The 11,982-nt window shown below is 38.1% G+C and overlaps 1 protein-coding gene across 1 annotated transcript; it reads left to right on the top strand.

Moving 5' to 3' along the window:
* The first annotated feature begins 6,344 nt into the window (after window positions 1-6,344).
* Window positions 6,345-7,380, top strand: LOC108913370 (mediator of RNA polymerase II transcription subunit 20). Its single transcript, XM_018718921.2, has one exon. The coding sequence runs from the start codon at window positions 6,651-6,653 to the stop codon at window positions 7,278-7,280; it is 630 nt and encodes a 209-aa protein (XP_018574437.1). The 5' UTR covers window positions 6,345-6,650; the 3' UTR covers window positions 7,281-7,380.
* The last annotated feature ends 4,602 nt before the right edge of the window (window positions 7,381-11,982 follow it).

Genomic DNA, 11,982 nt, shown 5'->3' with positions numbered 1-11,982 from the left:
CGAAAGAATACGTGTATTGAAAATTAGGTCACAAAGGGGATGTGTTCTGTGGATTAGGTTTGAGGTTATTTCTTCTCTATGTTGTATTCACAGATTAGAAAGTGGTTGTATTATGACTAATTAACTCGTAAGTTACCGTGCTTTTNTACCCATGTTGCTAATTCCCCGCACAATTCTCAAACATTAGGCACAAACGGTCATATATCGCGACATGGCGCCCAACGTGGAGCTCGATTAGAACTCCCGAGGTCTCCACCAAGGGCCCATGCCGTTGTTACCGATCCCATCGATCATATTCCTCGACAGATAGGTATAATTGTATATAAGTAGGTAGGTATATTAAAAGATTCAAATAATTAATATGCCTCTCCCAATTTTTACCATATTTAGAAGCGATACAAAACTAAGTACCTATCTACTTATATACTATATCTAAAGCAATTAAGAAATAATATAAGATATCGAAATAACAAAATATGTATTGTATACCTAAAACTATTAAATCTTTTCTCTTAGATAGTTAAGTAAATATTTGCCTATGTATAGCTAAATAATCAGGAATATTTGCAAAAAATGTGTTCCAAATTTGCAAACAAGAGGTCGTATGCATCCTTCTTCTCTAATATATTTATTTTTTCTATCAAATATTTTTCTATCAAATATCCCATTTGATATTTGACAATTGACAGCAATTGTGCAATGTGCAGCACAAAAGCATATAATTGCAATCGACTTCAAATATCTTGCTGCACTTTCTGTGCATGTATGAAAAAAAATACTTGAAACTTTTACAGTTTAGAAAATCGTACATAAAATTATTTTTGTATAATAATTTTAATTATTGTAATATTGCAAATTTTCATTAAATCGTTAATGTTTCGTTCAGTTTTCATCGTTTCTTTGGTCTAGAAATGAAGAGTACGCGTCAAGATCGTGTATTAAACGCCTGTAAGAAGGCAACCGCTCTCTTACATACATGGCGGCGCACCCTTCTGAACGCTCAATCGCTATTTGTTTATAGCTTCAAATAACAGTGGAAAAAACAAATTTTCACACTGCAATTACTCATAATTTGTAGTATTTAACGTGAACTTTCAAACGCCGTCAGCAGAATTACAAAATACCTATTCAATCAAAAGTTATTAACAATTGAAAATCGCAAAAATTGCATTTTTCGAGTTTTTAACGGCGTTTATCTCGAAAACTATGCGTTTAACAAAAAAATTGCAAGAGACATTTTCTTCTTAAAATGGGTCAAGTAATAAGAAAGTACTTTTTATTTTGCCAAAAACTAAGTGTTCAGTATTTTACAATTTTTTTGTTAATAAAAAACTTATCGACATCCGGGCAAACTTCTACCCAAAAAATTCGTGTTCTGCAGTTCAAAATACATAAAAAACACTTGGGTAACTCCATCTAAATGAAGGAGGCAATTGGGACCCCTCTGGCTACAGGACTAACTAGACTTTGGAGCAAAGCTTGCTCAGACATTGTCGGACGGGGTAAAGTGAATCCTTCTGACGCTACAACGATTGCTATGAGAATTGGTGCCCTCGAAGATACACAAAACAAATTAGTTCTTGTTAAGGTAGTCAAGACTGAGCTGGACGAGAACTAGTTACCCTCACACGGAGAGGCCAGCGGTTCCACGAACTGCCCTCGCACCCGTCTGCCGGCGAATGATCTCTCGACATTCCATCCCCAACGCTATCTAGATGCTCCGTGGAGCGTCCGAGGGGCCGAAGTCGGTAACAGATCGAGGTACGCGGTACGGTGCAGCCACAGTGCCCTATTCACTAAAGTTCGCCGCTTCGAGTGGTTCTAATAACGACTCGAGCACCCCTCAGGACGCACCCAGGGAGACAGATAGCCCTCATGAGTTACCACGTTATGGTCCACCCATAAACACTCGTGACGAGGTTCAACTTACGTACCATGGTAGGGTCCGGGGAATCCCATGCGTCCGACCACGGTCCCCATCGTGGAACCGTTGGCACGGGCGACCTAGAGCAAACAGCATTGTCACGAAGTGGCGCCCGGCGGGAGCAATACGCATCTCGCTTGGGTTCCCTACCACGCGAAAACCCCTTAGCCGACCATATTGTAGCAGATATGGCCGGGTCGTTCCACCCAAGCAATTCTGGTACCTACTTAATAATCGTCCTCATGATTCCCCACAAAACTTTGACCAAATGAATCCAAATGACCATCTAACTCGACATGATGCTCAACGTGGGGCTCGAACATCTTCGATGTCTCCTCCACGAGTCCACGTTCTAGACACTTATTCAATTGACCATAAAGATCATTTTACTCGACAGTTATATCTGTAATAAAATTAACAAAAATTTTAGGATAATTATGTAACCGAACGTTAAAAATGGTGACTGATCGTGGTAACTCGCTTCTGCTCGCTCATGGTTCGAGTAGAGCTGCAGCGAAAGCAGCGTGTTGCCACACAGTGCCACCGGTGCTAGCGGTTCGGCCACGGCCAATCCCGGTGCACAGCTGTGCCAAAGCGTGTAAAATGTGGCGAAGGCCAAAGACACGCCCGCCAGGTGTGCAAATTGCGCCGGGCCACACCCCGCCAGTTATATGGGGTGCCCTCAGTACTCCAAAGCTAAAAACACAAAAACACACACACGACACAAGGGGTGCCCTCAGTACCCCAAAGCTAAAAACACAAAAACACAAAACACAGACACACACACGACACAAAACACTACACAAACACACAGACAGCCCCTCCTACCCACTCCAAACACAACCTCGGGACATACGCTGACATGACTAGAACAACGCAAAACACACAAAAACAAAAACACAACATCTCACCACACGCACACACAGACACGACACCCTCCCAACCGGGCGCGGCGGCCCTGATTGACGCAACAAAGCGTCTTCAGGACTTCTGCGTCCAGCTGACGACCATGGTGTCGAATATGCAAAAATTATTCGACTTCTAATGGCTCGTCGGCCTTCCCAACTCTCCTCGCTGAGAATTTCGTCCTGGAACCTTGACGGGCTCCGGGCCAAAAAAGTGGAACTCGTGGACATTTTGAACCGTGTAAACATAGACGTTATGGCTGTTCAGAAGACCTACCTCAGCGAAGCATCCCGTACTTCCATCCCTGACTATGACTTATACAGCCATGACAGAAACCGTAACGGGGGTGGTGTTGCACTCATAATAAAGAAGTACATCGACCACTATCCGCTGCAGCGGCTCCAAACTCAAAACACAGAGGCCGTGGCGATAGCGGTGAGATCGCTACGGCATGGAGACGTTGCGGTGGTGTCCTGTTACCACCCACCCAGACTACCACTACTTGGCAATGACTTAGACAAAATCTTTTCCTGGCCCCAAACAATTTCCATCGGGGACTTCAACGCGAAGTCCCCCATATGGCACAGCGGGACGACGACCACAAGAGGTCGCGTCTTGCTGAATTACCAAGACAGACACGACGACTTGACGATACTCGGACCGACAGAACCGACACATTACGGACCCGTAGGACGCCCCGACGTCATCGACATTGCCCTCTTAAAATCTATACCATTAAATGTCCAAATATTCACCTAATACGAAGGGTCTTCCACCTACAAGCCAATATTTCTGGATCTGGGGCGAAGACAGAGATATGAAGGCGCCTTCACGAGGAGGTTCACTGACTGAGAGCGCTTCCGAGCCGTAATGCAAGGAAATATCGCGCTCCCAGTCATCGAAACCACACATGACCTGGAGGTGGCAATCCTCTCCCTTGAGACTGACATTAAAAACGCTCAGACTACGACGGAGACTATTGTCCCCCGACTGACAAACCCTCGGGTCACCCTCCCCGATGACATAAAAAACTTAATACGTGACAGACGACGTGCGAAACGGCTTGCTACCCGCACCCGCCTCCCTCGACACAGACATGACTTAAACGTACTTAACAGACGGTGAAGGCGGCTCTGGGTGAACTGGGCCAGGACAACTGGGCTAGGCACCTGGAGTCACTGGATCCATAAGACAACAGCCTCTGAAAAACGCAGATGGCCCTGCGACAGACCACTCGCCGTAAGATTCTTCCTATTCATAGGGGGGTGGTTTACACGAACCAGGAAAAGACCGAGGCTTTCGCCGTCAGCCTGCAACTGCAGTGTAGATTATCTCAGCTGCCCGACGAAGACGAGGAATTCGAGATAATGGCTGAGCGCGCGGCCCGACGCATCGACAGAAAGCCAAACATAATCCCCCCGCAACCCCTGATGAACTAAGACTGACGTTACGCAGACTTAAAAACAGAAAAAAGCCCCCGGACCCGACAATATACATAACACGACACTTAAACGACTACCACACAAGGGCCTCATGGCCCTACTAAACATAACAAACGCGACACTCAGACTAAGACACTTCCCTACCCGCTGGAAAACAGCAAACATAATCCTTATCCCAAAACCCAACAAAGATCACACCATCCCATCCAACTACCGGCCCATTAGCCTGCTCCCGGCTATGAGCAAAGTGGTAGAAAAAATTATCCTAACCCGTCTAAGAACCCACTCCCAAGAACTGCAAGTCATTCCAGACGAGCAGTTCGCCTTCCGACCCAATCACTCCACTGAACTCCAAATCCTTCGCCTTACCGAGCACATCACGGCGGCCTTCAACAGGGGACAGTACACTGGTGCTGTCTTCCTGGACGTCGCAAAGGCCTTCGATACGGTTTGGCATGAAGGCCTACTGATGAAAATGCTCACCAACCAATATCCCATATCCTTTACCAAACTCATAAAATCCTACCTACACCACCGAAAATTCCGCATCCAAATCCAAGATTCCCTTTCCACCACCCGTCCCATGGAGGCCGGTGTCCCCCAGGGCACCGTTCTGTCCCCACACCTATACACCATTTACAACTCCAACATCCCACATCCCCCCATCACCAACATATACTTACTTATACACCGACGACCTCCCTCCATCACTTCCCAATCCGTAGATCCTAAATATTCCGCCTCCCTCCTCCAAAACTCCCTAGACCAACTTGAAACCTGGTGCAACAGGTGGAAAGTCAAAATTAATCCCAACAAAAGTTCGGCTATTTTAACGAAAAATCCCACAAAACCTCGACAGACTGACACTATCCCAGGAACCCATCTTTTGGAATCGACAAACACGATACCTGGGCGTGACGATAGACCAGCGTCTTACTTGGAAACCGCACATCGTGGAGACGGTGACGCGAGCGAAGACCACCAGGGCTAGGCTCTATCCCTTACTCAAAGGTGGAAACACCCTCAGTTTAAGGAACAAGCGAACGCTTGTCAAGGTGGTACTTCAACCGCAGCTAACCTACGCCTCCACGGTGTGGGGTCACGCGGCAAAAAGCCACCTAAAGTCACTACAGGCTGTGGAAAACATAGCCCTCCGCACGGCCACCGACTGACATATTACGAGACTTACAATACACAAACGCTATACAGACATTAAGACAAAACACCGAAAAACGGTTTGACGTAGCCATTAGACATGACAATTCCCTCCTTAGGCAAGCCGTTGACTACGTACCCGACATGACCGATAAACACAAAAGACCCAGACACCAACTTTTTGACCCTGGGTGACCACCCCAACGACATCCCCCTCCTGCCCGCTAACCTTTTTTGCTTCAGAAACCGCCAGGATCAATAAACGAACACGCACACGCACATACGCACACACGCACGCACCCACCCACGCACGCACGCACACACGCACGCGCCCGCACGCCCGCACGCACGCGCGCGCCCACACACACACAAACACACCCACGCACCCACCCACGCATTCACGCACTCACGCGCGCGCACACACATACTCACACACGCACTCACGCGCGCGCACACACACACACACGCACGCATGCGCGCACGCACCCGCGCACGCACGCGCACGCACGCACACGCACTACCCTAGCCAACCATACCACACATAAACATGACACCACCCCCGGGGTTTACACAGACGAGCNGGTCCCTGCTCCCTTAGGAAGCATTTCCGGACCCATGTTCATATGAACTTTTTTTACTTAGTTTTGATCATAGAATCGGCCTGTTCAGGGTTGGCAGCTAATTATGAGACACCCTGTATAATATAAATATATTGATGTCATCTTCTGCTCCTACTGATAATATCATGACATATTATAGAAGCCAGAATAATCTGTAATGCAACCATGTAACCTATAATGGTGACGTCGTCTTAAGGTATACCAATATTGCCAGGGGGCTTGTCAATCGTGAAAAATATCTTACCCGTTTGACAGATGACAGATATCAGTTAAATAAAATATAAATTAAAATTGATAATAATATATAAATATTATAAATTATAAAAATTAAAAACAAACACATGCAAACAGTAAACACCAGTTATTTATTATTGTACATATGATGCCTTAAAAATAATGACGGCTTAAGTTTACTTTGTTTTCAAGATTATTTTGTTTACAATAAGAAATTCATTACTTTAATTTGTACATAGACGTTACTGTGCAAGGTGTACTCTTTTACAAATACAAGAACAGTGATACTCGGATGAAATGTGTTCCTCACCTATTATTTAATATACATACATATTTGTTAAATTGTTATTAGTCAAAGTTGTGGTCCCAATGGGTGTAACAATTTTAACACAGTTCCCTACAGAAAATAGAACTGGACCTCAAACCATAGAAGTATTGTCAAAACGCATTTTGGCTCTAGGGGCAACACAACAGGGTCAATTTCTTGTAGACTGTGATACATATACAAGTATACCTCAGTTGGGTCCACAAAGAACAGTTCATGTTTTACACAACTCAGAGCAACCAGCCACAGTATTTTCACTCCTAGAATCTGGAAACAAAACTATTCCGTTAGCAGCAGATGGACTTTTTGATCTCCTCATGATGAAAATGTCTAGTTTTTATACACCGAAGAAGCAAACAAAAGCTGAATCCAAAGGTCTGAGATATGAAATAGGAGATTTTTGTGTTAAACTTGGTAGTGTTACAGTGAGTAGTAACTTCAAGGGCATTCTAGTGGAAATTGAATATAGACCATGTGTGGTGCCTAAAATGTGTTGGGATTTAATGAAAGAATTTATGCAAGGTTTCTTGGGTGCAGCTGGACCCACAAATCCCCCAACTTATTTACAAAACAGAATGCAAGAAATTTATTCTCCAATAGATACTATTCACCAGTATTTAGAACATTTTACGATGTTCAGAAAATCACCAGGAGGGATGGGATTGAGAACTTAAATACAACTAAAATATTTTTAGTTATAGTATAGTTTTATACAAGGTAAAATCATGTTTGATCCCTTATTTAATGTGAAAAATTAAATATTTTATAGTCTTTTATTAAAAATAATTTTATTTTTTTCCTATACATTTCACATTAAAAGGGTTTGGATTATAAAAAAATAAACACAATATAATAACAGTGAATTTATTAACAAAGGAAAATTACAATAAATATTTCTATCTCATACAAAAAAATCGAATAAAAACAGTCGATAACAGCGAACTATAAAAATGCATGTTACAATATATTCATACTTATCCGTTCTTTATAAAAAATATTGTCAGTGCACTTAACTGATATAATAAAATCTCGCATAATAAATTTGTATCTAATTTTTCCTTAACTAAGACGTTTATTATACGTATAAATATAATAATTACTCATAAATAAATGGACATTTTTATCTGCAGTGGCAATGAAACTACACAATACCGCTGTCAAAATTTACATAGTGGTATCTGATTCTGATAATAAACCGTGTGGTCTGTACTATTTAATGAATTATTTCTAGGTCCACATTCGTATTGAAAAATTTCAAACAAAACTTTGAAATAATAAATTAAAACGAATTGCTCATCCGTAGATCTCCAAAATGGTTACACATAATTTAATAAATGTTCATAATTAACTGATATATACAATAACTGTTTTCTTATTTTACATAGAATTTTAATTTCTCAACATTACTGGGTGAAGTTTGAAAATTGGATTGATAGTATCAAATTAAAATTTAAATAGGTGTAATTATAAGGAAAATTTAATTCTGAGAAAAATTTAGAGAAATGTATCCATCATTTGATTATGAAAAAAAAAATTGAATAAAAATATATTTTGCACATGTATACCTAATATTTGAAGATCTCATGATCAATCTGTATTATTACGCAAATTCCATTTGAAATTTTTTCGTAAAATCGTCCTCTAATTCTCACTCTAAAACATAGGTCTCATGCTTCATTATCAAAATATGAGCACATTAATTTTGATCAACCGCCACTGGTATTACACATTCTTCATCTCGCTAGTGACATTTCTTGCAACATATTTTAATATAAATTAAGGATAATTTCAACATTCATATTTTTAGTGTTATAAGATTGTTGAAAATTTGAAATGTGTCAATGTCAACTTGGGAAAAATCAAAACTAATACCCTGTTTCAATGTATCTATTTTAACCAGGTTTTTAATTGTTTAACTTATTAAATAAACATCTGATATTAAATGTTTATTTATTTTTTATGTTTTTTAAAAGATGCCTTCAAAGATGAAGGGTGTCTAAAAATAAAGTTTGATTTGCTCCTATTTGAGATTTACAATGGAGCATATTTATACCTTTTTGTACTATAAAATAAATAAGCCCACAGAGCTGATTGTGATTTTGTAATGAAATTCTAAGATCTGGTCTCTGATCAACCATTATATTCTTATATTTGTTCTATTTTGTGTAAGTTAATGCGTCTTTGAAAAAAACATTTTTGTCGAGATTTTTGTGTTTCCTCTCATATTTAATGAATAATACGAATAATAACTGTATAGGAAGGGTGGATAATTCAGAACCCATATGTGGTGTGTTCAGAGGAGGAAGAAACGAATAGCTATCTTTGTAAAATCTTACTTCGTATACTCACTAGAAAGCGTATTAGTAGGTACACTAAATTTCATTCAGATATTTGTTACATATTTGGAAAATGAAGCAAATTTTGATTGAAGTAAATTTAGTAATATCGTCTTATTATTTTGATTTCAAGAATATGTGGTAATTCCATATACACAACATATGGGGACACCAATTTAACTGAAGCTGCTAATAAAATCAAAGTAACTATCTAAATACACAGTACCAAATTGCTTCCTTAAAAACTTATAGGTCTTCAGAAATAAAATTATCAATGAAATTTTTTAAGAGACCTTCGTTGGTTTTTAAGAATCAAATATGAGTATTTTTATACTGAGGTATATTCAGCTAATTACTTTCTTTTATACCTCTAATTATGACATCCTGTATATTAAATTAAGAATTTTTATGAGCCCTGCTAAAAGTTTTAGATTAAAAATAGAAACCAAAAATGGAAAACATAAAAAGAGGTACACTCATAATGAATCAAATATCTGATACACAGAAGCAAATAAAAATGGTCAATTATTTTTTCTGAAATATTATCCACCTTTGCTTGATACAGGGTGGCTAATTCCTTAGATAAAATTAAACCAATTTATAACGACTTTCCATCATACAATTTTGCTCCCTCAAAAAGTTATGGGCTTTAAAAAAATTATTTAAAAAAAAAACATATATTAATGAAATTTCGTACTGGGACTTTTCGGGATAGATAAACATAGTCTTATTTCTCACCTAAGTCATAAAGGTCACTATGAATACCTGAGACAGTTTTTCGTTTTTTTGACATGTTCTTTCTGTTGGTAGCGATTTTGAAGAAACTCGAGGTTTTATCAACTTTATTATACAAATGTATATATTTTGTAGGTTATATATCACCTATACTTGCTTCATGTTGCTAAAATACCTCACTTTAGAGACAAATTTATTCCACAGAATCGAATATTTGTGTGTATTCTAAACTAACTAAATGGTATCGTTTCTTAAGCTTATTTTGTGATTTATTTTGTCTCATGGAAACTACATTCAAAGGGTTGCATTAGACGTTGATTTAATAGAGAGTACGTCGGGCCAAATCACAGAAAATATTTTATATAGTTGCAAATTCAATTAAGAGATGAAATTTTATTAAATTAGAATGACCAAAAACTTAGCTGCCCACAGCTGACTACAGTAGAAAATTGAAATCCGCTTTTCTCTGAAACGGTGTAATTTAGTGACATTCAACAAGTATATCTTGTTCTAAACACAAAATGCGTTTTTTCAAAACCACTAGCAAAATAAAATATGGCAAAAAAATTAAATACGGGTATTTTTAAACTCATAGAGGTAAGAATAATAAATCTATATTCATCTTTGACTACCCCAAAACCACATCTATAGTAAATTTCATGGAGATATATAAGTGGTTGATTGGCAGCTCATCAACTTTTAACCCTTTCTACTATAAGAGTATTATATCTATACATTTGCCCAATTGAGTATAAGTGACATGCAATTTTGAAAAAGCATTAATAAAAGTATTACTGCCATAGGTTTATGGTAGTTATTTCATCATTTATACATTATTGAAAATACAAATGTTTTTGTGGTAGGGCAGTTAAAATGAGTAACTTGCTGACACATATGCGAATAAACTGGTCATATTTAGCCGTAAGTAAATGCGGTAATTTGATGTTACAATTCAAATAGAGGCCAATGAGAAACTTTCCACAAAGAGAATTGCAATGGACTTGAAAAAATAATTTCCGAAAGTGATACAGATGCAGAAAATGAAGTATGTACTCACAAGTAGGGAAAGTACGGGGATAGTGAAAGTGAAAACAAAAACAAATGAAATAACCAATAACAGTAGCAAATATTTTAGGAATATCTGAAGAACTTCAATTCTTGAAGATTTTTTTATATAAGAATTTATAAAGAAATAATGGAGGAATGTAACAGAAAACTTTTTTACATATTGCACCTTCTTGAAAAAATATAGATATCTTCTGACATCATGGTTGTCCATTTTTTTTTATTTATCTTTGCTTATGATCACATGCAAAAAATTAGGATGAATATCATGCTACCAATCTGTAGATTCTCTATTATCAACTTCAAATTTTACCGAGTTTATGAAAAGAATGTTTTTTGTCATATTGAAATTTTTACATTTCTGTGGTAATAACAATCGGACAAATAGTAAGCTTTCAAAATAATATACAGGGTGTTTGTAAATAAGAGCAAAATATTTTAGGGGCTAGTTGCCAAAGCTATTTTGTGAAAAAAGTTCATATAAACGTAAGTCGAAATATGCTTCATTTCTGAGATGTGTTTAAATTTAAGTTTTTTATTTATTTTGATTATTTTTTTTTAGTTTTAGACTCGAAATTTGAAAAACGCTTTGGAGGGATAGATGTGCATTTTTTGGGGTGATCTGAATATTTCTACTTGCACCAATAGCATTCGTGCGAGAATGCCACAATCTTTTTTTATAAAAAAAATTGTATCTACGCCATTGACTTTTTCCCATTTTGATATTTTTTTAGAAATCCGCCATCAATTCTAAATGAAATTGGTCTCTTCAATTTTTTTTGTAGGATGCACGGTTTTTGAGGAAAAAAATAAAACATATTTTATTGCAAGATGTATTTTTAAATTCTAAATAAAGTCGAAGTATCAAATTTCGAGCCAATATCTTTAAAACTCTGAAAATTAAAATTAAAAACTGTACCTCGGAAAAGAAGCATATCTTGATCTACATTTATATGAACTTTATTTCACAAAATAACTTTGGCAACCACCCCCTAAAATATTTCGCACTTATTTACAAACATCCTTTATAGCATTGATTATTTGAGGAATAAATATGAATCAGATTTTAACTCAGAGAATACATACTGTAAATCAGATTTGGCACAAAGATGTTCATGTGTGACTGAAATTAATTACTGTTTAGATTTTATAATATACAGTGGGACAAATACCTATTTGGACGTCTTGAAATTCTCATTTCAAATTTGTTTCGACATGAAGGTTCTGTAGGCGACCCTAA

Source organism: Anoplophora glabripennis, unplaced genomic scaffold, assembly GCF_000390285.2.
Source record: "Anoplophora glabripennis isolate ALB-LARVAE unplaced genomic scaffold, Agla_2.0 scaffold976, whole genome shotgun sequence".
NCBI lineage: Eukaryota > Metazoa > Arthropoda > Insecta > Coleoptera > Cerambycidae > Anoplophora > Anoplophora glabripennis.
Note: the sequence above shows the minus strand (reverse complement) of the source record. Positions and strands in the feature narration are given on the sequence as shown.

Excerpts from the sequence above, each read along its gene's own strand:
- LOC108913370 (XM_018718921.2), top strand. The coding sequence starts at position 6,651 with ATGGGTGTAACAATTTTAACACAGTTCCCTACAGAAAATAGAACTGGA.